At 39.0% G+C, this 25,855-nt stretch overlaps 1 protein-coding gene across 8 annotated transcripts in view; it reads left to right on the plus strand.

Annotated features, from left to right (window-relative positions):
* Positions 1–25,245, plus strand: part of KIAA1549 (UPF0606 protein KIAA1549 homolog) — a 157,660-nt gene extending 132,415 nt beyond the window's left edge. For 5 of the 8 annotated variants that reach the window (XM_046910086.1, XM_046910088.1, XM_046910092.1 and 2 more), the window contains 9 exons: positions 1,097–1,221; positions 6,087–6,292; positions 7,941–8,164; positions 9,277–9,421; positions 11,036–11,269; positions 12,279–12,331; positions 15,853–15,998; positions 17,785–17,939; positions 22,887–25,245. In XM_046910086.1, the coding sequence (XP_046766042.1) occupies positions 1,097–1,221; positions 6,087–6,292; positions 7,941–8,164; positions 9,277–9,421; positions 11,036–11,269; positions 12,279–12,331; positions 15,853–15,998; positions 17,785–17,939; positions 22,887–23,141 (1,543 nt within the window). In that variant the 3' untranslated portion in view covers positions 23,142–25,245. Of the gene's footprint in view, positions 1–1,096; positions 1,222–6,086; positions 6,293–7,940; positions 8,165–9,276; positions 9,422–11,035; positions 11,270–12,278; positions 12,332–15,852; positions 15,999–17,784; positions 17,940–18,183; positions 18,295–22,886 lie in introns of all 8 variants that reach the window. The other 3 variants (XR_005844153.2, XM_015287593.4, XM_015287597.4) reach the window with 3 other exon arrangements.
* The last annotated feature ends 610 nt before the right edge of the window (positions 25,246–25,855 follow it).

A 25,855-nucleotide genomic window follows, 5' to 3' on the forward strand; every position in this document is an offset into this window, starting at 1 on the left:
TCCATTCCATATTAGAAAAGAGTAGAAGATGCAGTGATTCAGATCTGTAAGCTCATTGAGAACCATCTCACCTTTTATCCCTGCTGATGCTTTTTAATTGGGATGTGACTTTGTTAGAGTCGTGCAGAAAAAAAGAAAAAAAAGAAATACAGCATTTTATTATCAGTGGGGAAAAAAAGGGGAGGATGTGAAATAAATTTGGAGCATCGCCTGCTGAAAGCAGTAAATTTAACTTTCAGTGAATTTGGCTGGATGTAGTTATCTCAGTTTGTGTGCTCTGAACAGGTTGATATTTTGCTGAGAGCTTCACTAACTAATGCAGATATGCAGATATGCTTCTAGCCTGAGCAAGTCTTGCACTTAACAAGGCTAATGCACAGGATAGTGCACTGCTTGTGTAAATCATTGAATTAATAGAGTATGAATGATCACTAGAGACACTATCACAAGTACTAATCCTACATGGAAAGGCGGGCATTGGTGCTAGCTGGTCAGTACTACATTTTTGCTACTTATATATTATCTGAATAATTTTACAACTGAAGTATCCTTCTGCGGAAAATCATGGGTTTTTCTTCTTTTTTTTTTTCTCAGATTGTGTGTATTATTGAGAAGCAACGAATATTTTTAGGCGTCTCATGACTGCATGGGATAAATGCATAGAAGTAGTGTGTCCGAATAGCTCTGTGTTTAGCTGGGCAGGAAAATATGTGCATGGACTTGTAGCGTTGGAAGGAGAGCGCCAATTTACCAAGTTTGTATATTAAAATAATTACCTGTGTAGTTTTCCTCGTGCTAATATAATCCCTTTCTGTCTGAACAGTAAACTTGCTACTTAGTCACGTAATATATTCTCGAAGAAAATCTTAAAGGAAAGATTAGTAAGAAGTCTTGTTATGTGTGAGCTCTGTTGCAATCAGTTTTCACACGCAGTGACAGTAACATCATCACAATGAATGTCTGTGATAATTTATTATAAACAGAAGAAAATAGCAGCAGCCTTTGCAAGGAGTATTAACAGCAAATTCTTTGCTTGTGAGGTCTGTATCCCGTTGTAAACTTATGTCACATGTTTGTTTTTTAATGTTTGTGGCAGAGTTTCACCATCAGATGCTGACTCTACCGCAAGTGAACAATCCAGTGGGAGAGAGACAGGAGAAGAAACTGCAAGGCCATCAGCTGTTGCAAATGAGGGTAAACCACGCAGAGCCACAAAGAAGGGTGTGTTACTTGGTTTTCTTTATTTAAAAAAACAATACAAAGCTTGTGTACATCAGCAGTGCTTTACTTGGCTGGGTTGAATAGTTAATCTAGTGCTATAACTTCTCTAAAGCCATATTTGGCAATGAATCTATTGCTCATATAACTGTCTGTGTGATTACTACCAAGGTGGCCACTGCAATTACTCCTAAATGGAAAGAAGTTTGCTGGGGGCATGTGGGAGAGTGGAAGAAAGAAGGTTCACTCCTTTTAAGCCCTTACATGCAAAAGTTTGCTAGAATGAAAGGTATGAAGGTCTTCTGTTTCAACAGATGAAACAGAACCAAAAGATCCCTTTGTGAGGATGCCTTCAAGACTGTGTTTTGGAAAGAGGAAAATCGGAGCTAATACATCAAAAACAGTGAACTTACTTTATTTTATGTTATTTTTTGTAAAGAACTGTCTTCTTAGCATTAAAATGCCACTATTTTCCTTGTAGGAACCCAGTGTTATTTTCCTTTCTCTGTTTTAAAGTTGATGGAAACACCACAAGATGGCTTCCACTTTTTATTTAAAACAGTTTAAAAATGTATTTTCCTGTATAAAAGTCCATGGCTAGCTGTACATACATAAACTTGCAGTGTTGTTTCTGAGAGCTTTTTCAGTTTAGATGGCTTGATCCTTGCTTGAGGTTTTAGTTACCAGAACTTCGGCTTAAATCACAATCTGTAGGCTTTCCTGGAGAAAATTCTGGTAATGAATATGTGTTAAAGAAGCTTGTGATTTCACTATCTCTTCTTAATACATATGGTGTTGGTGGCAGCAGAAACTGAGAAGAGGAAAATATCATATTATGGGCAGTCTCTTTTGGTGTACTGGGTGTTTTTCCACATATTACATGAAATATCTACTGAAGTATAAGGTGATTACTGAGGAATGCAGTGCCAGTGAAATTCAGATCATAGCAGACATTCTTCAGTCTATGCTCATGTTGAAGAAATGGGATTTAGATTAATATGTAAGACAGCCAGTATAAAACACTAGGAACTCTACTGGTTAAACCACCAATTGCATAGTGAGTCTTAAACATCCATAATGTGTGCTACTCCTGGAAGAACAATGGTGATAGAGCACATTTGACTCTATGACAAGAGTGCAAGAAAACAAAGTGAAAGATCTACTAATATGACTAGAAAGTTATACTTCCTAATAGGTTGGTGTGTATATCCAGCCAACAATAGATGCTATGCAGTTTATAAAAAGAAGACGATGTATACTTTCAGTACCTTAGGTTTGCTCTAAGGACAAGAAATCATACTCAAGTAAATATTTAGGAAAACAATTACACTATAACAGAAGTCATCTCAGGCAGGATGATTGGTTTATGACTTGCTTCAGCCTTTCTGACTTCAATTCTGTTGCCTTGATTTTGTACTGTCTCATCTTACCCAGGGACTCCATTTTTGTCTCTCAGTTTTTCCATCTGCCTTAACACTTCATGTAAGGTTTAACAAGACCTTTTGCTATAGAAATGTCAGATATTACTGTGCCTGAGTTATCTGACAAAGGCAGCAAAAATATTACATGAAATGTGTCCTTTTATACCTACGATGCCCTTACTGGATCAAACATACTGTTTGGTGCCTCTGGTTTGGCAATCACGGGGACTATTTTTACCTTTCATAATTGGTCCCACTGTCTGTAGAGGCCTCTGTGTCTGTTAAATGGCAGACTCAGCTCCCGTTTTGTGCAGCTGTGGCTTGGCAATTGGATCCAAGTTTATGCATTTCATCCAAAAGTAAACACAAACATCTTATTGCTGTATTTTTTCCACTTGCCATTCCACCTGAATTATTTGTAATAATTGCTGTGTTGTTTCTTCTTTTTCCTTTATGTTGTCAGGAGCAAACAGAGTGGGTAAGTAACCAGAGCTAGTATGCAAGTGTGAATAGAGGTGTAGCTGTAGAATATTGGTGTAGCTGTAGATATATCTTGAGCTTGGAAGGATTTCTCACTTGAATCTAAGAAACAAAACAAAATTGCTTTTTAGCTATTGATGTATTAAAAGATCTCAAAAACACAAATTATAGCCATATGATATAAACCAATTTTTCTAATTTTCTGCAAATTCTTTCAAATTATTCAACATTCTCACTGTGAAGGAAGCAAAACTGGTAACAGTTGATCCTGAAATTTAGCATGGCCAAACAAGTTACAGAACCTTTTATTTAGCCTCCTTACTGAGACAAATACAGGCTACTTGCTAAGAAACATGAATGTTTTCCCATGAAATAGCGTTTCAGTTCTCAGGACTGAGACATAGTGAAGATGGGACAGGAGAAAGCTGGCACTGTCTTTGAGAGTGTATACCATACCCAGTGATAAATTAAGGGCTGTGGCTTCTAATAGCAATTTCCATTTTACAATATTAGGGATGGATGGGCGTAAGGCAGTCTATAATGCTTTCCATTGTTGGTTTTGTACTACTAACTGAAGAGAGTCATGAATGAGACACATAATCTACTAGCTCACAAACTGTGTGAAACTCATACGAAGGTCCATAATGTGGGATGGTTCAAATTTCAGTGGATCAGTAGGAGATTTCTGTTGGCCTCACATGATTTTGGATTAAGCTTTATACACCTTGGTTGCTGTTTCTTGCCTTCATCTGTCTCCCACTGTATTGGTTTTCGTTTGACAACAGCATCCTACAGAGCAATTAATTTTCCTGACACTTGTTTAATTAGCCGTTTCAACCCAGGGAGTATCGATCCTGATACGTGATCTATATGAACTAGTTATTTAAATCTGTTCTGTCCTGCATTTTGGTACTAAATTACTCTACATTTTTTGTCAACCTCAACTGTGTAGTAAGAGATCAAATTTTCTGTCAGATAGTGCTATCTACTAGCTTTGTATGGAAGGGTTTCTAATGGTGAAAAATAGTGCAATATATGTAATTTGAAATGAGAAATCATTCACTGTCAATTCTTATAGTGGAACTCCGGTTAGGTTTGAAGCTGTCTCACGTGGTATGTTGGCAACACTGTGCAATTCTGGGTTTTCTTACATACTGTACTGTATTTCCATCTTGATCTATCCTTGCAGACACATTGAGTGTACATGCAGAGAGGATTTAAAGACCAGGGGAAACTTAGACATTTTTTTGCATCTTTTCTACAAAAGAGAGTAGTGTTTAGTGTTACTGTAGAGCCGTACCAAAATTTGATAGTGGGACTTCCAGATATTTTTACCAAATGAAAACAGTTGCAGCAGAATTATTTGCCAAACACCTGTTTATTTGTGCTAACAGGAAGGTTATGGATGGAATGATAAAGATTTGTTGTAGATGCGCTATTGGGCCTTGCTACTCAAAGAGTATCAATAAATAAAATAAGCTTAACATTTTCTGTCGGAGGTCTGTAAGTTCTGAGAACTGCTGTAAGACTGTGAAGGTTGGAAAAATTATTCCTATGTGGGAAAAACAGGAAAGAAGGCTGCAGATCTTCAGAGTTCTGCTGCACTATAGGATAACTCTGAGAGACTTGTACTAATTGCTTGTGTCTCTGTAAGAGGCCATGCTTGCATGCTTCTAAGAAATGCATGAAAATGAGGCCCATGAATGGCTGTGAAGGTGAGAAGTGATAAAGATCATATAAATAGACCCCGCAGAGACATAGATGCATTTCGTTTAGGCTTTGTGCCTTGCGAAATGTTTGGGGGACAAATCTTGAATGGAACTGTTTACCTTCTCTTTAAGGACACTTGTTGAATAGGAAAGTCAGGTTTATAAATAATGTACATAAGGAAGCAATGTATAAGTCATTTATAAATGTGTATATTTGACAGTGCATTGATCAAGATTGAGAAATATGAAAATTGATAATTTTGCTTAGTATGTGGGCAGTTTGCTTTCCATCTGATGTGAATATAATGAAGCATACCGTTCCATGTGGTACCACATCTTATACTCTGTTGTACTCACCCATAGGAAGAGTCACAGACTGTAGTCTTTGATTATACTTTATGGAGAAAATCAGTTTATTAAATTGAGAATTTGCAGTGTTACCATGCAGACAACACAAAATACTACTTTTCACATATGTTTTTCAACTCTAGTCCACATAACAACTCATGTTGTAGGCCTCACTCCAACAGAAAATATGTAGATATGTTTTATGTGCCTAAGTGCAAACCACTTGGTTGTTCCTACAAATTTCAAGTTTAAGGGAGACAGCCCATTCCTGGTATAGTATTTAACTGTTGCCTGATTCAGTTGGAGTTGATAAAACTCTTCAACAAATTACTATGTGGCAATATTTGTACAGCTTCCACTTAGCATGTGAAGTTTTTATCCTGTCACAAAGAGGAAAACAGTGCTTTAAGAGCTTCAATCAGTAAAATGTCAGTAAAATTCTTTGTGTGGATTTTTCAGTCTTTTTTGTTTAGTAGATGTATTTCTATCACTGAATAACTGCATTTTGCAGTGTGACATCTTTTACTGCTCTTGGAAATTCCGTTTGTGGAATTTGCATCTCCATAAGAACTGATAAGAGGAACCATTAGCAGGATGTGCTTGAACAGCCTTTTATGGACCAAAGCGCACTGAGATTTTGAGGGTTTGCAAATGCCAAGAGTTTGGTTTACAGAAATAAAGAATGACGGCTCATCTTCTGAAAATGTAGTGAGAAAATGTTTGTAATTTGCAAACTGCTGGGCAAACTTGTTGTACGATAAATGCGAATCAGATGGAAGGCCTATGGGGTAAATCAAACACAGACGGAAAACATGGCAAAGTCTCATAGCGTAGCATCTGTAGAGCTTGTCATTTGACTGAGATAACCTTAGCGGCGCTGCTTTACTCTTTATTTGTTCTGGTAATTCAGGACCTCCTCAGAGCAGCAGTGGCAATGAGCAGCACTCCTCAGCCTCCATCTTTGAACATGTGGATCGGATGTCGCGTTCCTCTGATGCCAGCAGACGGGTCCCAAGCAAGATCCAGCTGATTGCTATGCAGCCAATGGCAGCACCTCCAGTTCAGAATTCTGTGCTTTCTGATCGAGTAGCAGAGACCAACAAAATTAATAAAGAGGTATTTTTTATGTGTTTTGAGCGCTTGTGGAGAACCGTATGCCCAACCAAATGGGAAGTGAAAAGGATTCAGTTTCTTCTTATCAGGAGTTCCTCATTAGTTCCAGTGCAGTTGAATTCTGACAAGTTACAGGAATAATCTTGTTTCCATCCAGAGAGATTACCTGACCTATTGTAGGCATTACCTAAGCTGAAACTTAAGCACTAAGAAGGAGATCTTGACAGGATATGTTGTGTTATCATCCTTTTGCTAGTTGGTAGGGCATGATTTACAATAGTGAGAGTTGTGTAAAAGCTGAAATGTCTATCTCTGAAACATTGGGTTTCATTCTGCATCATTCTTCTGGCTTTTCAGCAACTCAGGATATGAATTATACAAGCAAGTTATTTTAGGACATCCTAGGGTGTGAATTTGCTGCACATAAATTGCTTCCAACTTCTCATGTGTTTATCTGACAGTAAACATACAGAAACTTTCTGCTTTCTCTGATGCTCAGATTGCTCTAAGCAGAATGAGAGCATGCCTGGGGCATTAAGAGAGAAAGATAATGTGTTGTAAAACCACATCATAACTGCCTGACAACACTGCATATCTGCACCCTTGTTTTGTATGTAATGTAAGATGGCATCTTCCCATAATTCAGAGTGGAAGACTACTGAAAGCTTTAACTTAACTGTGTTAAGGTACTGTGTTTCTCACTAACATACACTAAAGAAGAAAATGCATATATGTAGTATACATAGGCAAGTGGGGCCATGAAGTGTACATCTGATTATATTGACAGAAGAATGATAAAATTCTAACTATAAATGTAATAAGTCTGGCTTGCATTCTTGTAATGCCTTTTGGGGATTTTCATTAGAGAAACCACAAAAATCAATTTTAATTGTTTTTTAATTTACTACTGCTGTGTTCCCAAATGAGTCCAGCACAGGCAGAGCAGTTGTTGTGGACTGATCAGATGCCCAGGTCTTTTTTACTGGTAAGAATTATTCTAGTGAGCATTGGGCCAGAACATACAAGTACGGTGTTACAGTAGCTTTCCCAGGGAAATACACCAAAAGACTGGAAAGAGGCATAAAAGCTCAGTCTGCAAGAAGCTGTAGAGCTGACAACACTATGTTCGTCTGGGGACCTGGGGTCTGGTGTTGCTGCTACAGTTCTCCCTAACTTCTGGCAGCTTTGTGTGAACAGCAGAGAGGTCAGTTAACACTTTAGATTCCTGTCTTTAATGGAAATGATTGGCAGACTTAACATTATTGATCAAATATCTCTGTTTGACAAGCAAAAGTAGCTTGCATTGATCAGTCTTATTTTCTTAGACTGGTATCACTTCTGGCAAGTGGCCTCACCTTTTTGTGTTTCTCTTGCCATTCATTAATGAATGACTACCTCTCTCTAATTGGGCATGCTGTTCAATTACGTATAATCCTATTATGTATAATATCATGTTTACACAAGGAGATATCCAAGAAAGAAAGCATGTTTACAATTTGTATGCTTTATTTTAATCCATCAGAGATTTTGAAGGGAATGGAATCAGACACTGAGGTGAGGAGGAGAGGTTTGCAGAAGAGCAGCAGAAAGTTCTGTTTGCAAAATTTACACATAAAAATGCAGTTGATTTTCTTCCTTCTCCTCCTTTAAGATACAGACAGCCCTAAGGCATAAATCTGAGATTGAGCATCACCGCAACAAGATCCGTCTTCGTGCCAAGCGCAAAGGGCACTATGAATTTCCAGTTGTGGATGATGTGGTGGTGGTTGACTCCAAAGAACAGCATAGAATATACCGCAAGGCACAGATGCAAATTGACAAGATCTTGGACCCTGGAGGCAGTGTGCCTACAGTTTTCATAGAGCCCAGGAAAAGGTAGGGGTTTCAAAGATGGGAAAGATCAGTTTTCTTTTAGGGTCAGAGTCCAAAGGATATCAGACTTGTACTTCTGAACTTTCAGAGCTTAGAGTCATTTTGATTCTTAGTTGTCTTTGAGTTGGTTAGACAAAAGGGTTGGGATTGTTCTGAACATTTTTATTTGTTTCAGTATATGTCACCATGTTTTGTTTTCAATTGTATACTTCTACAAGTTTTCATGAGTGAACCCAAATGTGTGAAAACCATCTTAAAACATTTTAGCGTTTGCTCTGCCATTGATGTACCTAATTCTTGTGTGGTGTAGAGAGATCAAAATTATAACATAAGCACTAAAAAAGAAACAGGGAAAATATGAACTGCAAGAAATAACATTTTTATAATGACTGTAAAAAGATCCAAAATAAGGAAAGCCTTGAACAACATAAAGAACTTGAAGATTCTGAATTTTAAGGACAAACTCACAAGCAGAGTTACCCTTTTACATATTCCTTCTATAAAATGAGGCTTATTTGGCAACATCACATATCCACCTCCCTGGGCCTGTAATTCCAGAGAACTTTTTCTCTGGGCTCTGTCTAAGGCTTAAGAATACTGAAACTCTGTTTCTAGAGGGCTGTTACCTGCTACTGCTTCCACACTGAAGGAAAGTAGCTTTTCTCCAGCCCATGTTCTTCAACTGGTTTCCAATGGTAGAGTTAAACACAACATAGTATACCAAGCACAAAGCTTCATTGATGGTGTGGTCTATTCTGCTGCTGAAAGTGTGTCAGATATTGGGCAGGAAGCTGTGGAGAGGTGGTAGGGGAGGCTTGGAAGATGGATGTAGAAAGATGGTGACACTGAAAAAGGTTAGGTGAAGAGGTAGACAGTTTGGGCAGCTGTTGGTATGGCAGTGATAGTGTTATTAGGAGAAACTTGAGGAGAGAGGTTTGGGACTGACTAATGGGACTGGGATGAAAAACTGGGAGAAGGAAAATAGCTGAGGCAAGGATTACTAGGACAGAATGGGCAACCTTGAGTGGGATGAAAAGAAACTACAAAAAGAAATGTGATTACCTTTGTCTTTGTTTTTTCCTCACTCTCTGCCTTTTTGTGTTCTTTGTATTCAGCTCTCGTGCAAAACGTTCTCCAAAGCAGCGCCGGCGACATCAGATAAATGGAAGTCCTATTGATGCAGAAAAAGACAGGTTAATCACAACCGATAGCGATGGGACGTACAAGCGACCTCCAGGAGTCAATAACTCTGCATATATTGTATGTATGTCTCTTGAATGGCAGGAGGGTTCTGATGGTTGTAACGGCAGTTGTGACATGGGAAGGATTCATTCTTTCTAATTGTGATCTGTGTGGCTAGTTTCAGGCATACGTAATTAACATGTAAATCCAAGTGAAACAAGGACTTCATTGGCAATTTGTCAGTATGAAGCTGTGAAATTCTGCCAACTATTCCTAGAAGAAGCCAAGAACTAAAACCATGTTTTCATTAATGCCACTGTATTATGCACATGAAAGTGTGCTTGGCATGTTCCATAGTGCGTTGAACATAGCTTCACTCTAGTCCAGTTTGCTGCATGTATGTATTCATTTGTTACAGCAGAATTTATCCTTTGCTCTCCCAGAGTGAAAGATTTGGTTCTTTTCATGAGAAATTGTATTATCTCAATAATATGTGAATTAAGCATTAATGAAAGACTAGTATGTCTTTGTGCCACACTTACTTAAAATAATTCTGGTACAGAGTCTCAACAATTAATTTTGTGTTTCCTCTTTAAGAAAGGCAGACACTGGAGAATGCTTCTGTTCAATCATACCCGTGTCAGAAACTGTATTCAGGCATCTTTACCCATTTCAAAGCAGTCTTTGCTAAGTGTAATGCCAATATTAAAAACCTCTGGATAGTGTTTATCTTGAAAGATGGTTTAATAACTTCAAGAATTTCACCATTAGCTGCGTATGCAGTCAAGTGACTGTAATGCTGATTTCTGTGGTCTCCCTCTGCATTCAAACAAGAATGTGATGATTATAATGTCATGCTGCAGCAGAATGAATTATCATCTGAAGCTATTTAATTAAGACTTGTCACACAGTGAGTTCAGCCCCTTTGGCATCAGTAGCAAGATAGTACTCAGAATGCTAAGTTCCTGCTGAAGTTGAGGCTTTTGCATCTCTGTGACCGATTTTGCAGTCTGCGTACAGTGGCAAGAATGAGCTTAAATAGTAAGTCTGCTCCTGCAAAGCTTGTTTAATTTCCTGATACTGATAAACAATAGGCCCATCTGTTAAGATCTCAGGTAGTAATTGCAATGCATGCCTCAGGTATTACTGCAGTGAAGCACTTATGTAAGTCCCATTCAGACGGTGCCCCCATGTTCCATGCAGCTAACACCTTAACTTCTTAACAGTTCCTTTTGCATGTTTCCCTGTAATTGCTTAATATTACTACTGATGTGATCAATTGTCAGCTAATTTCTTGGAAGTGAAAAACTGCAGAGGATTCAGAGATGTGGACAGTCTTTTCTGGGTGGAGAAAATGCTCAATGCACCACTTCACGTTTGTGCTTGCAAACTGTGATTTGTTATACCTAAGGAACTGCAGGAACTGGTTTTGTTATACCTAAGGAACAAGCACTGCTGCCTTACCGCAGATCAGGGCATTTCAGATCACACTGAATGAAGCATTCATGCAGCTGGTGTCATATCTGTGCATGTGTAAGCAGGGAGGGTAAGGGACAGGTTTTGTCCAGCACTGGTACTTGGGTATTTCATCTCATTCTGGGTCTGGCAAGGGAGCATTGCTCACTTCTGACTGGGAGTTGACTGCTTGATCTTCTGGCTGGCTGCCCTTTACCTTCTTTATGTTTTCTCCAGTCTGATCCAGATTTGCCTCCCGAACCTCAGACGTCATCTTCAGCAGATCTGGGGAAGTTCCCCGGCCTGCCTTCCCACCCAGTCTCCCAGTATGTCCCACCACAGCCATCCATAGAAGAGGCTCGGCAGACCATGCACTCACTCCTGGATGATGCTTTCGCCCTGGTGGCTCCCAGCAGCCAAGCAGCCAGTTCCACAGCCGTCACGCCGCCCGGGGTCTCTGCAGGACAGCCGGTAAACAACAGGCCTGCGTGGGCATGGAGGGGATCTACTTGCACCCAGTGGGGATCACCTTATGGTCCAACTCAGGCAGTAAAAAACCCTCTCACAATGTCAGTCATGTCATGTGTAAGGCTTTTCTGGACAGGTGGTTAGCACCAGTTGAGACACGGTTGCTGTTGTTGTGCCCTTTCTGAAAGGACTTAGCACAAATACGAGATAGTTTCTCGAACCAGGAGAGCTCAGAAATGACTGTCACAATATGGTGAACTTGCTTTTGAAGCCATTTGGATTTTTTTCCCTCTTCCCATCCCAACCACAAAATAGGAGCTCTCTTTTAGCATAACTTTTCTGTTCCTTCTCAGTTATGATCTGAAGCAGACCAGCTTTTGATCTGGGTTTTGTTGTTTTTTTTTTTAGTATAGGTACTGGTATAGTTTGTCAGTGAAAAAAGATTGTATTGGTTTTAAGTTATATTTTTCAGAAGGTCATCCGAATGCTTTCATGACATGAGGGATAGGAAAGCAGTGTTTCTGTGTGAAGTTTTTTGGATTTCATGGAACACTGAGACGTTAGATAAAATTTCAGCCCATTTTGAGTTCCATAACAATTCAGTTGAGATTTCAAAACCCACTGGACTCTTGAGTCCAATCCCTGTGGTATCTCTGTTGTAGTCTGATGCTGATTGGAGATTTAAAGAGATTTGCAAATGAAAAACTTAATTTGCTGAAAGTTTTAAGCTAAATAGACATTGGAGGAATGCTTGATCTATGAGTGAGAAGAGTGTTTTTGAAAGGTTTTTAAGTTACTCATAGACCCTGATCTGACAGAAGACACTGCTATCCCACTGTAACAGTGCTTCCCTGACCTTCTTGTGACACTGGGTTTGTAGAACCAAACTGTTAATGTTGCAGTCCAATCACATACATAGGCCTAGTGATCTCTGCAATTCATCACTTGAAAGTCTGACAGCGGACTTCCCACTGTGTACATTTCAATTCATTTGGTTTCTTTCATCCAACAGAGATATGTGGAATTTGGAATGACTCCGCCAGCAGCACCAGGTCTCCTACCAAGGTAGCGTTTCAGTGATGGAATTATCATATACTATTTTCCTTGCTTTTCCTCCTCCAGAGTTCTTACTGGCACAGGTATATTATTATGCAAAGTATATTGTAAATGAAAAGTAACGGGAATCCAGGTCCAGCCTGTGTAATTTCTTTATGTGACGTGAATGACATATGTATACTGTATGGAATCCAAGCCTCCATTGGAAAAGAAATGTGTTTCTAGCCCCTTGGCTGTGGAAATATCATTTCAAATACTGAGTAAACCACCGAGTTTCAGGTTTCAGAGAGCCTGAAACAGTTACTCACATTGATGTGTATCTCCCAGTACTCTTGCTTTCATCTTATTTCTGTAGCCTCAGGATAGCACACACTCACACAAGCTTGCAGATGACTAACAAATTCATTCTATTTCTAACCAAGTTGAGAACAAATTTGAGAGCATGGTGACCCTCATAGTGAAAGCATATTTTGCAGGCCTATTGCTATAAAATCAATGAGAAACGAATATTCCATCTTCTGGACTTACTGTGGGGGAATGGCATAGAGAAGATGCAGTTGTCCAAGTGACTGCTGTTTGGTATCTGTGTGCTAAGAAGACATGAAGTTAGACTCTTGAGTCACCGTGTGTACTGGGGTCACATTCATCACAGACTCTCTATGCTACAGTAACCAAATTGGCAAAAAAGGTGGCTTTCTGCTGCTCTCTCATTACATTTCATCATGTGATCTGAAGCACCACTGATATCCACGTCATTCATAAAATTCCACCTAGTCTTTACTGCCTTGAAAATTTGATGATTCTTCAGCTACAAAATGGATGTGAAGACCATTCCTTTATCCTTTGTTCTGCAACCTTATCTTGAAAGGACCTACTAGAAAAGGAGGAGTCTGCAAGCACATTTTCTCAGTTCTTGGTCAAGGCTGATTATTTCAGTTGCTGGGAATTGTCTGTTTGTTTTCCTGTTACAGGTTCAGGGAAAACATGATAAATTAGTCATGAAAGTGCTGTAACCCATGTTAAAGATAGCATTTTGCAGTTGGTTTTTTTTGTTGTTGTTCAAAAGTTTATCAGCCCTTGATATAGGCACTGTGGATTCCTATTAAAAGATTTCTTAAAACTGCGTTGGTAGAAGACAAGGAAAGAGTTTTCATGGTTTTGGAATGGGGCTTATGCTCAAATTCAGAAGATCATGATAAACGAAGTGATAGAAGCAGCACACCAAACCAGAGGAAGAAAAAGGGATCAGCACTTAGTATGGTTAGATGGCACATATCAGTGAAGTAGTCCATTGGCTTAAATATTCAATGCATGGAATAGTTGGGTAATCTACTGTTCCCTTCTCAGTACAAATGCAGTCATCATCTTTAATGGGCTGGAACCAACCTGGGTAAAAAAAAATTGTATGTGAATGACCCAGGACACGTAACAGCTGTACAAACATAATGGCACAATGAACAACTTTTACCAAAAAATGAATGTTGCATAATGCCACAGAGACAGCTAGTCATAGGGGTGCACTGGTGTAAAATTGATTTTGGGGGCAATCTCTCCACAGCTAATTAAATAACTTGACACTGAGACATTTTTTGCATGTGCTAAGCTACTGCTGGATCACAGTCTGGAAATAGGAAGTAGCACTGAGTGATACAGCCTGAGTGATACAGATTCGAAGATGTGTCCCATTTTGTACACTTTTGTTGACCTCTGGTTAATGTTAAAGAGTAGTTATATCTATGTGTTAAAAAGAAAATTGGAAAGAGAAGTGGTGTGTTATTAAACTTGCACCTTTCAACTACAAACCCATCAACAATAAGGAAATACTTCCTGGCCTTTCAGAAAAAAAATGACAGAAAAATAATACATTTGCAGTAATGTTGAGAAGACTATTTTTTAAAAGGCAGCATCAAAAATGGTAAGTCTGTCAAGACTCCAGCTCTGCACTATAGTCGAATGATTGCATCCTTACTGTTTAGAGCAATTAAAATAACAGAAGTGACACTGTTAAACATTACCTACCCATTCAGGCATTTATTTTAATGAGCTTGTAAATCTGACTGAAAATAGTTTCTTCTCAATCCACTGAGTGGACTGTTGGGAATGTATGCAAGGGAGCTGGAGAAATTCTGGCACTTCCACAATGGGACTGCTGCAGTTTGAACCCCTTACGCATCCTTCGTGTAATACTGCATGCCAAGTAGCTAGTGCTTTATTTTACAACTACTTGTTCTGGCCTTACTAGGCTCTTATTTGGTTTTATTTGACTCTATTATTATCTTGGCTTTCTTTGTTATCTGTTCATCATACAAAGGTGGTCAGCTTTACAAATACAGTGCAAATGAAGAAAAGATTGAATTAGATTCAGACATGGAATTTCACTGTAAAAAAAAAAAAAAAAAGGATGTAAAAGGAGGTGTTGAAAAATGGAATAGGTGGCAGTCAGTTGCCCTGAAGAGCTTAGGTGCATCTGTGGTAAAAGGGAATATAAAACTAATCCTATCTTCACTTAGTATAACCTCATGTGCCTGACTTAATGATGTTCGTCTCACTTTGTTTCTTCATAATTACCTGTGAGAGACAGCCTCCTGCAGAAAATGATTCAGTGAGCCTAACCTTTTGCTTTGAGTGCCTGTAATACCTGTTGAGGAGCATGTCTCTTCTTTAATCATACCTGGAATTTAGGAAATATTAGCCTAGTAACCTAAGCACCAACAGTTTAGGTAGTCACGCGTCCACCATATTGAAAGGAACTGATAATTCTTGAAAACTCAGTTGCCATCATTCTTTTAAAATATAACCTCACCATGTCAGGGTGAAGGTGTGCACATAGGAGGCATAGGGAAAGCAGCATTTCCATCTCCTCTACTCCCATTCTACATTTCTTTTACCAGTTCCATGACGTTGGTGATTAATGAGGAAAGTTCAACGACAGTTCCTGTTGTTAACACTGACTACAAGCACCAGCCTGAATTATAGGAAACATTAATTTTAGGATATTTTGCATCTCTCTTCATATATGCCAATGACAGTTTTCTGTAGTTTGATGAATCTTAAAGAGCAAGCTTTTGAGAATTTCCTGGAGAGTGATCAGAAGAAATGATAACAGTTTATGAAATACACGTGTGATGCAGAACGTGTGGTTTGACTTGGAACTAAACAGTGAGCCTGGCAACTCCTGAGTAAGAGTTAAGATACGTTGCTGCAATAAGCAGCTCCATGACTGCTTGCTGTATGAAATCTGTTTTATTCTTTTCCCTGAAGATTTTTCCCCAAGGGGAAAACAAGATCTGTGGGATTTTTCCTCTGCGTTGAAGAAGCTGCAACTTGTAAATATGCTTGCATGAAGTTCTTGGTAGGGTTTCTAGCTCTGCAATGCAGGACATGGGGGAGGAATGTACTCCTCAGACTTTTTTTGTACTTTGAAGGTAAAAACATAGTTCGAAGACATCATAAAGAAACTCTGTAGGAGGTATACTGATATTAATTAGGCAGTTTTCTTATTGTAATCCTGAGTCCTCGCTGTTCCACAGGCAGAACTTTGGGCCAGGTTTTCTTCAACCTGCAGAGTTAATGCACCCAGACCAGCAGCCGCCTGAGGTTCAGTATTCCTCCAGAGGGATATACTCAGAGGAAATGCCGTCGATGGCACGACCACGACCAGTTGGAAGCACTGCAGGTACACTTCTTGAGTTGAACGCGCAGTAAATAACAGGTCCCTTTCTTTATCTCTTCTTACACTGAGGTCACCATTAAGGCATCGTCGTTCTTCAGCTGCTATGCTTTAAATGTGGCCCTCATTTTCAGTGCCAAAAAAGCAGTCCAGTGAGAGGTTAACTTTGCATACACATGGCCTTGCCAAAAAAGGCAGTACTTTGCCCCTTTTTCTAGTGTCTTACAAGCAATGGTTATCACACAATTTATTTTCAAAAAGAAAAAAGCCTATTCTCTAAGAATGGAAAATTCTTAGTGTATGGTGCATGTTGACTTTCCGCTGCAGACCACTCTGCTGTTTTTGCTAAACGAGCTAATTGATGCATCCCAAATAGCCTACTAAATAAAAATAGTAAATAAATATTTTTCTGCATCTTTATTTTTCATTTCTCTTCCTAGAAGTATATGTATAAAAGCAAGATCTTTTAGTTCCTGAAGATACTATCTCTTGCTGACTCGGTAGTGAGATAATTTCCGTAGTGCTCATCAGCTCTATCATGAATAAAATTCTAACATCACATGGCAATTAAGCAGCAAACACTGCTTCTAAGAATAAAATATTCTATTCTTATGCAAATGCCACAGTTAATTTTCTTCCAGACAAATGTTTTCTTCCTGGGGAGTTGAAAAAGACTAAAAATACAGTCGTATACTTCTGAGTCCTATTTTTGATATCTGCTCTCCTCTGTTAAATGTATGAAAAGGACAGAGATGGAATGACTATTACAGTTTGATTATTATTTTATTCTCTGATTCACACTATTCTCATACATCTTCTGCAAAGTTGGGGCTGGATTCAGATGATTATTAACTGTCCTTCAGAATAAGTATATGTAGCTATCAAGCTTCTTAAAGATGGGCTGTTTTTTGAGGGGAAAATACGAAGTAATTTTACAACACATAAATCACACTGGTTTTTGTCTTTTCCTCCCGTTTTTGTGCTTGTGCACACACATGCGCACAGTTATCTATTATTTATCACTGGGTTTATTAAATGTGTCTAATTTCCAATATATTCTTAAAATAAATGTTGTTTCCTTGTGGGAGGAAATTCAGGAAAAAGGAAAGCTGACATGTTGTTGCACGTCTCTTACAATTAATGACGATAGCTACCCTTGGATTTGTTTGAAAGCAGTAGAGGGTGGAGGGGAGTTAGAAAGGAAGGGGTTAGCTTTCTGCCTGAAAGGAGATACAGTATGTTCTGACCTTCTCGTTAGCCAACGACAGCATCGTTTAATATTTAACCATGAAGCAAAACTGAAAGAACTATACTCTTATATGGTCGTGTATTGAATTCTTGTGAGAGATGGAACAGAAGGCAATCTAGAGAGTCAGGGTGTAGCAGGGTGAGGCAAATAAGGTATACCACAGCAGCAAGTATCTTGTCTTTGCTGCTAAGTAATTTACATGAAAGCATTGCCAGGGCTTTCGGTAAGCACTGTTTGAAAAGGGCTGGCATGTTTTTGGAATGAAGTGTAGTGTGTGTCTAAGATGCATGTATCTCAACCTCTTCCTTCAGTGCAGTGACAATAAAAAACACCACACTCAAATGAACTGCACAAAATGCACATAACTTTTCCTTCTTTGTTCTACACCGACAGCCTTCTTTCTGCTGATTTTTTTTTAAATTGCACAGAAACAGAGCTCCACTTTCTTCTCGTCTCTGCTTCCAACAAGGTTTTATGTTGTCATTTGTCTGCCCTACAAACTTGACTGTGTATAAAGATGAAAAAACAATATTTGCTTTTAAGGTTCTCAGATACAGCACCTCACTCAGGTGGGAATTGCTAGCAGGATCGGAGGTCAACAAGTGGAGATCCCCTCAGGCAGAGCAGGGCATGGCCAGCCGGGGGGGCCAGGGTGGCCCCAGTACCGTGGAGAGGATGAATATGCTAGGCGAGATGCAGTGAGTACTGTGTTACACATTTGCATAGTTTCCGAAGTAGTGATATGTTCGGGTATTTTTTTTCCTGCTTTACTGTTTGGAACTTTTTTCCCCTGGAATACTTTCAGTTGCTTCTCTGACATTCTTTGCTTTGCCCTTCGAACCTTTGTTAGCTCTTCTGACTTCTGCTTGCCGTTCTTTCACCTTCGCTTCTCTCTAATTGCTTTCTCCCACCTTACCTAACGTTTTTTTTTTCTCACTCGAGGCCTTCATTCATTAATCGCAGTTCACCCAGTTCTGCTTCTGAGCACCAGCAGAGGTGGATGCTGCTTTCCATTTCCTTCTTTGAAATATGCCTCTGTATTTTGCGATCATTGTAAGTAGAAAACATTGAATTAAATTGTCCCAGACTACCCTTCTACTTTGTTTTGGTATCGTTCTTTTGCCTTCTGTATCAGTGCGCAACAAACAGCAAGAGCTAGGGCCACAGAATAAAGTATATACTTGCACGTAACAGTGCAGGTGTTCCTAAACAAATTATTTTCCTACCTCAGACAGTGGGATGTGGTAAAATCATATGCATTCATTAATCAGTGTTACTTAGGCACCCATCATGATTTCATGTTCTTGGCTGTGCTGCTTCTGAAGGTTGATGTTTCTGATTCATCCTAATGAGTGGTGAGGTTGAAGATACTTCCTTTCCTAGGAAAGATCCAGTTGCCTGCCACCAGAGATTGATGAACTTGCATCTTGAAGCAGGCTGACCTGTAACAGCTTTACTGTAGTGATCTTGAGAGCAACAGCTTTTTGCCCCTTCTTTTGATCTCTTGTCATAACTACCATTTCTCCAGTTTCTTCCTTGAGTGAGGGAGGAAAGATCTCCTTTGCATACAGAACGACAGTGCAACAGTATGGGCCTCCTCTTTAAATTTTGGTGAAACAGAGCTCCTGCATCTCCAGCTGAAGTTGAGAGAAGAAGCACAACACTTTCAAGAACTGGGCACGCTGGAGATAAACTCTGCTGTTACTGTTCAAAACCATTAACTGTCAAAGCCGAAAAATGTATTTCCCTAATTTAACTTGGTATCTGTGCTTCAAACTTTGGCATTTGAATTTGTGAACGTCCTCATTTCCATTTACATCTAGAAAAGCACTCGCTTGAGAGGTCTTAGCGTCTTTCCTTTACGATTTTCAGAGGCATCTCTAGGTTACCATTCATTGCCCTTTCATATCATTTGTCTTTCATTTCTGAAAATTACTTTTTTTTTTTTTTTTTTTTTTTTTTAGATCTGTGGACTTTTATCCCCAAAGGTATACTCAGTCATTACTTTCTTAATATTTTATTACCTAAATTGCTGACATATTATTGAAAATTCACTCAGGGCCCCATTTTCTGAGATGTTATGCAAACAATTGATTTTGGCTTTCAATGCCTGTAATACTTTAAAAGATTTGAGGCTCAATACAATGTGAACTGGTTGTGTTACCATTTCAGATGGGTACCTCTCACCTCAATCCAGGTTCACATTCTTTTAACTAATATGAGTTCAAAACATTCCTCAGCTTTGACAAAACTGTTTGCTGACTGCTGCAGTTTATTACTGCATTGTGACTTTTTCTGGTTTCTTTTGTTTCTTTTTCAAGGCAAAAGAAGGAGATCATGATTGGACCTGGACCTAAATGTAGTGCATTATCAGTAAATAGTAAAGCAAAGTTTGCCTAGTGTCTGCACTTCCCTTTTTCTATGAGGACTTACTTCTTCCTTGCAAAGAATTATTCCTGTTAAAATACATATATATAAAGATTAAAAAAGGATTTGTTAGATAAGCTCTTAACTTGTAGCTTTCTATACTATATAATTATCTCCAGAGCATGGTTTCCTTCACTAGGACGGAGCTCCAAGTTTGTTATTCCTCTTTCTGGAGGGAAGGACTTAATCAGTGGTGGTCATGTTCCTTGTGATGCAGTATTCAACTCATTCTTAGCAAACAGCCTTCCTGTTCCCTCATTCCCAGCAAGTTTCTAAAACTTACTGTTGCATTTAGGGAGCATTCTTCCTGCCCATAAACTTGAGAGAGATCTACATTTGTGTTCTTGCATTGGCCTTTCTCCTTACAGTATCCTCACCTATTATTCCTACTATCTATAGTTGATTTTTCTATTGGAACATAATCTCTCATTTGTGCCTCCTGCCCTAGAATCAACATGCCAGTTACCATCAATTCACCATTATTCTCCATCTGAAAGGATAATTACAGCATCCTTCGCTAACAAAAAATACAATATAGATCAATTGGTCAGCTGAGCAGCAGAAATAATGAAGCCTGGTTTCTTACAGATCTGTGTGCTGTCTTGCAAATCTCTACCTCCCTACCACTGCCTAGCATCACTTTCTATCTGTCTATAATCCCCTATAGGTCTCCACATCTTCTCATGGTTTCAGCTGTTCCTCCAAGTCACACATATCTTCCTGTTCTATTTTTATACCCCAGCTGCCACCACTGTATCTCTAAACCATCTCATCATACTTCCAGTTGTCTTTTATGTTCCTTAGCTGTCCCCCATGAGATGCATGCTGTCTGGATGAGCATATCCTAACCTGTCCTTTCTGCCACTCAGATTCAGTGATAGAACAAATCTGGTCATGTTTAATTGACTACCTATTTTTGTAAAATTTGCAATATATGTATGTTTATACATATATACATTTATCTGTGTGTATGTGTGTATACATCCCTACATCAGATTCAGTTAAATTAGCCACAGAGTTCAGCTGTTTCTGTGTGGGGGTGAACAAATGTACGATCTCATAAGTCTTCATTCCTGAATAAGTTAACCAAAAAAGAAGACTTACTAAAGGTATTTTTGTCGGTTATTTTCTCCTACTGTTAATTGCATAGAAGTTGAATATAAAATTATAATTTTAATTTATAGATGCTGTACAAAGCTAGATGTTGTCATATATATGTTACATAACTATTTCTATTCATAAAGGAATGTAAAAAAGAAAAAAGGCAAAAAATCTTCCAGCCTTCCCATCCTTGTCTTGCTGTTGTAGTCTGGTATATGTTAAGTTCACAAGAATACACACTTCTGTTTTTAGAAGTTATTTAAGAAGGTTTTATAGCCTTAATGTTAAAAAGCAGCCACCGTGGTCAGCAGATACTGTTACTCATGTCCCCTAAGAAGCCATTCTTACAGTTCTAACTCCACACAGTGTGAGACGGGAGCTGAACCACGTAGTGTATTTTAATGCGAAAGTCAGCTGAACAGCCGGTAGTTTGATACTAAGGCTCATGTGTCAAGGAATGTTTGTTTTTAGCCTTTTTTGATTTCATCACTTTTCTATAAACCCACGGAGTACTCGTCAGGTTTGATAACTCTAGGCCGCACATACGAATTAGTTTCAGGTTTCACTGCCAAATGCAATAATTGTGAACAATCAAGAGGCCCATTCATTCCTTTCTAATACTAAAATCTCCTCCCCTTTATAAGAAGACAGGATGTTACTGGGAAAATCTTCTTTGCCTATCATTCTTCCATTAAAGCTTCTTTTCCTCCTCTTAAACCCTCTTCTCAAATTAACTCTGCAAATGATCAGTGCTGCATGAGCTATGCAAGAGAGTCAGAGTCTATTATTCGTTCAGTTCTATACCAAACGACTCAGATTTTATTCATTTATGTTGTGAGAGATGTTAGGCAGCATTCTCCCATGCATTTTTGTGTTCCCTGCACACTGCTGCCACAGTAATTCTAGCACCCCCCCCATATCCTTCCCCGGCTCTGCTTTGTAATCCCTTCGTTCCCTTCCCCCTCTGCTCTAAATCCTTTTCTTGCTGACCTTGCTGTCTTTTCTTCCCTCACTAGTTTTCTTTCTCTGCTTCTACTTGAGGCTTATCTGCAGAGGTTACTGCTCACTAAATTGTGATAACTCTGATCTGAGCTTGCTGCAGCTGGTTGCTCCTTGTTGGAAAGGGATTGTGCTGCTTTGCTCTGAGCTGTAGGTTCAGCCTCAAGTCCTTGGTGTCCAGTGTTTTCTTCTGGCTGTCTCTCACAGATACAAGAGGCAAGAAGAAATGCTTGCTTTAGGGATGCCAACTGCAATTTAAATTTTCAAAACGTACCTGTTTTGTGTCCATATTGGGAATTGGTGTAATTACGTTGTGTACTGCAAATTCACACTTCGTTTTAGTGTAGGCAGACGTTTTTTCTTGATAGACAAGCCCACAAACTCAGGCTTCTGTTGTGTTTCTCTCTTATTTCATTAGAGAATATCCGTTACTGAACGAAAGCAGAATTAGCTCCTTTCTGCCCTTAGACAGTGATTGTCCCTAAACTGAGATGGTGGTTCTCAGTTACATAGAACAGATTCTGAGTATGGAAAAATCCATTCTTTCTGATTTGAATCACTTTTTTTCTTCTGCTGCTTCACCCGTTGGCTCTTTTCCCAGGCACGGGTCAGTTACATGGTCCTCATGCATGGACTATCTAAACAGGCAAGCCAGATAGAGTAGGGAAGGTGAAAATAGTAGCATCCCTGTTTCATAGATAGCATAAAGAAATGACAACCAGGAAGGCAGTGGTTTGCCTGTTGTCTTTTGGGAAGCTGATGAAAAGGGCATTACTGGAAAGCCAGTTCTACTGACTTCCAGTTCTATTTTTAGTCCCCACCTCCTTCCATTTCAATTTCTAAATGTAACCAACATAGAAGGGGTCAGACATTTTAATGGATATTCATAGAGATTTTAAAAATCCCTGAACTTGAGGCAGTCCAGCAATTTTGTGTACGCTTGTTGTTTTGCTCTCCATAAGAGGAATCACTCATTCATACAACGAAAGAACAGTAGCAGCAGATGGAAGCATCTCCATGCTGCTTTCCTGCTGTTCTTTGCCTTTTTGCTTTCTTGACTTTTCTGGGATTATCGTATTTGCTCAGAAAGTACAATAACAATTTCTACCTTTTTCCAGATGCATATGCATGGACACCAAGAATATTCCTCCTCACCAGTATTCCAGATGCCGAGGACTTCAGCCAGGCAACCTTCGGTACCCCCTGCTCAGCTCCCACACAACAACCTTCAGGGCCAGGGCCTTTGCTACACCACCAGTTCCACTGAGGACCTCCAACCAGGTCACTCTTCAGCCTCTCTTATAAAAGCAATTAGGGAAGAACTTCTACGTCTTTCTCAGAAACAGACAACAGTGCAGAACTTCCATAGTTGATTTAGCATTCCCTTGCAAATCTGCCAGCTATCTGCTTCCTATGGAAGCAAAGACTTACAGGAAATCAGCAATGTTGTTCTCTCAAAAGAATGGACTTTCACAGCTCTTTAGACAACACTTCTGGAACAAAGAAAAAGGCAGCAAAATGAGGAGAGGAAGGAGAGACTGGGAACAATCATCAGTGTCATGGCAATCAATGGTAACTAATCTGTTAATATTACGGTGCTCCTCTTCTCTTCCTACCCTCAATTCAGTCTAACAAACAAATAAAACCTGAAGTCAAGAAGTCAACGCTCCGGCAAAAAAAAAAATCAGAGGAACAAACTCCAAGTGTAGTAGACTCCTTTTTCTAAGGAGGAAGGCAAAGGTTTGCGTGAACTGAGATGACATTTTGCAAGAGATTCCAAGTATTCTGATCTCTCCAGTGCTTATGGGAAACTGGTTTGTGTTGCTGTTCTCCAGGATTACAAACTATATCAGCTCTAGGGTGTTGAAGGTGTAATCCCATGTAAGAATCACTTTGGTTGTCAGTAACAGTAGGACTTAGAATAAAAGGCTTTATGAACTACTTGTAACAAAACGGAACAATAATTGTTAAAGCTCCGTGCTTCCAAATGGAGCTACCCTCTGCACTCTTCCTTGTTTTCCTTCTGGTGCTGAAGCTTCAAGTGTTCCTTCATCTTCAATGTTTGCAAAGTGAAACATTGGCCTTGTATAACTAAGAAAATATCTGTAGACTCATTCAGGCTGGAAAAACAAAGCAAAGCATCCAAACAGAAAGGGCTTGGTATTTAATTTGTTTTGAAAATCATTGAAAAATAGGAAAGGAATATTCAGCCACAGTTGAATCTGGGGAAATGTGTATGTATGTTTTTAATACATATATATTTACATACTACTCTTGTAAGACCAGTGATAAAATATTGCCACTCTGTAATTTGCTTTGTGGACAGAAACCAATCCAGCCTGACTGGTACAGGGTCACCAGCATTATGTTTTAAATTGATGTCCTAAATCATTGCTTATGTTTGGATCTGAATAATTTTAGTGAAAGTCAGTGACAGTTTAGAACATTAACATAGGCTTAGATTTGCGGTTTGAAGACAGTTTCTATATTTATACTTGTTCCCACTGTCCCTCTGGACAAAGGGTAAGCATTATGCCCATGGTAAGAATGGTACGTGCCATGGAACTGTTTGTTGCTGTTTTTTTCCGGAGTTTTAATTTAATACTAGCTATGAATTTACTAATATTTGGCCATTGCATAACTGTAACTGACGTAATACATATGGAGATTTTACTTAAGTCATGATTTGTTGGAGTGTTTTTATTTTCAGATCAGACTGTGCAAAAGCTAACAAACTGGCACTGAGATGGAGGGTGAGCTCTGTGTTTGTGAGAAGGCCTGGGAGCCTTGCCTCAGAAAAAATGAAACACAAAACTATTTGGTGCTACAGCATGGATATTTCAAATGCTGTTAGAAGATGGTAGTAGCCAAGGAGATCATTGAGTGGTTGACCAGCGTAGGGCTGTATTTGTCTTACTGGGGTAGAAATAACAATTGGTAAAATGCAAGCATGTCATGCTGGTTTAGTATGGTGTTCTTTGGCTACCATATCAGTTCCCGGCTCCAGTGTACAGTTCAGTAGCTGCAACAGAACTAGCTCAGGCTGAAATGAAAACAGGTAGAAGGATGCCATGGAAGAACCCTGCGTACCTTGTTCATGAAGTACGTATGTAATGTCATTTGTTGCCAAAGCCAAGACTAGGAAGCAACTATCTGTTCACTGATACGATAAAAACAATGGCATGTTGCTTTCTTTTCTTATTAGAGAGCTAAGTTGTTTATCTTTTTACCTATTATTGTCAGAGGACAGTATGAAATTGTTTGAGCGACTTCTTGTAGCAAAGCAGTATAAATTCATTTCCAGTTCACTGTTCAATACATAGTCCTCATGGGCACTGGTTGAGGTTTGATTGGAGTCAGAACACCTGCATGATTATGAACAGCACTATCTACAGGTCATTCTGTTTTGAATTTTTAAAGCCTTTTGTGTAATAATCAGTTCTAGCATAAAAATAAAGAAACTTTTGTTTTCTGCCAGATTTGTAAATGTGAATGTTGCTGATAATTCTGAAAAATGTTGGGTTTTACAACATGAAGATTCTGTCAGGCAATGTTGGTCTTCTTGAAAATGCTGAAGACTGTTCCTAAGTGTTCCAATTTAAACCAATTCCTTCGTAGCCCGGATCCTTCTCCAGCTTAATTCTACAATGAAGCCTGAGGCCAGTGCTTATAACATTAGCACATTACAATTACTTCATTTTAAGAAAATGTGGTCTTCTAGAAAGTAAGTGGTTTCTGTCTCTAGCTACTTAAGAAGGAACACAAAGTCCTTTGAAATTTAAAGATACTTAGGCTATTTCTAATTCACTTTTGTTATTGATAGTGATGCTATTACAATATATTATCTTTTCTTTTGTTTGTTTGTTTGGAAGGATATCCTTTTTAGTCCTCAATCTTAATGAAGGACATGAACAGGACAGCTAGATAAAGGTAAATGAAAGTGGCTTTTGCTAAAGCAAAAACCTCTCTTTAATACCTTACAATTTCACAGAGAAGCCAGTAATATATAAGCTGAAAAGCTGCATTTGAAAGTTATTTTCTCAGTCTGGCTGGAGACCTGATCTGCTCTTTACAAAACAGTGGTATG

The sequence above is a fragment of the Gallus gallus genome, chromosome 1 (assembly GCF_016699485.2).
Source record: "Gallus gallus isolate bGalGal1 chromosome 1, bGalGal1.mat.broiler.GRCg7b, whole genome shotgun sequence".
Lineage (NCBI taxonomy): Eukaryota > Metazoa > Chordata > Aves > Galliformes > Phasianidae > Gallus > Gallus gallus.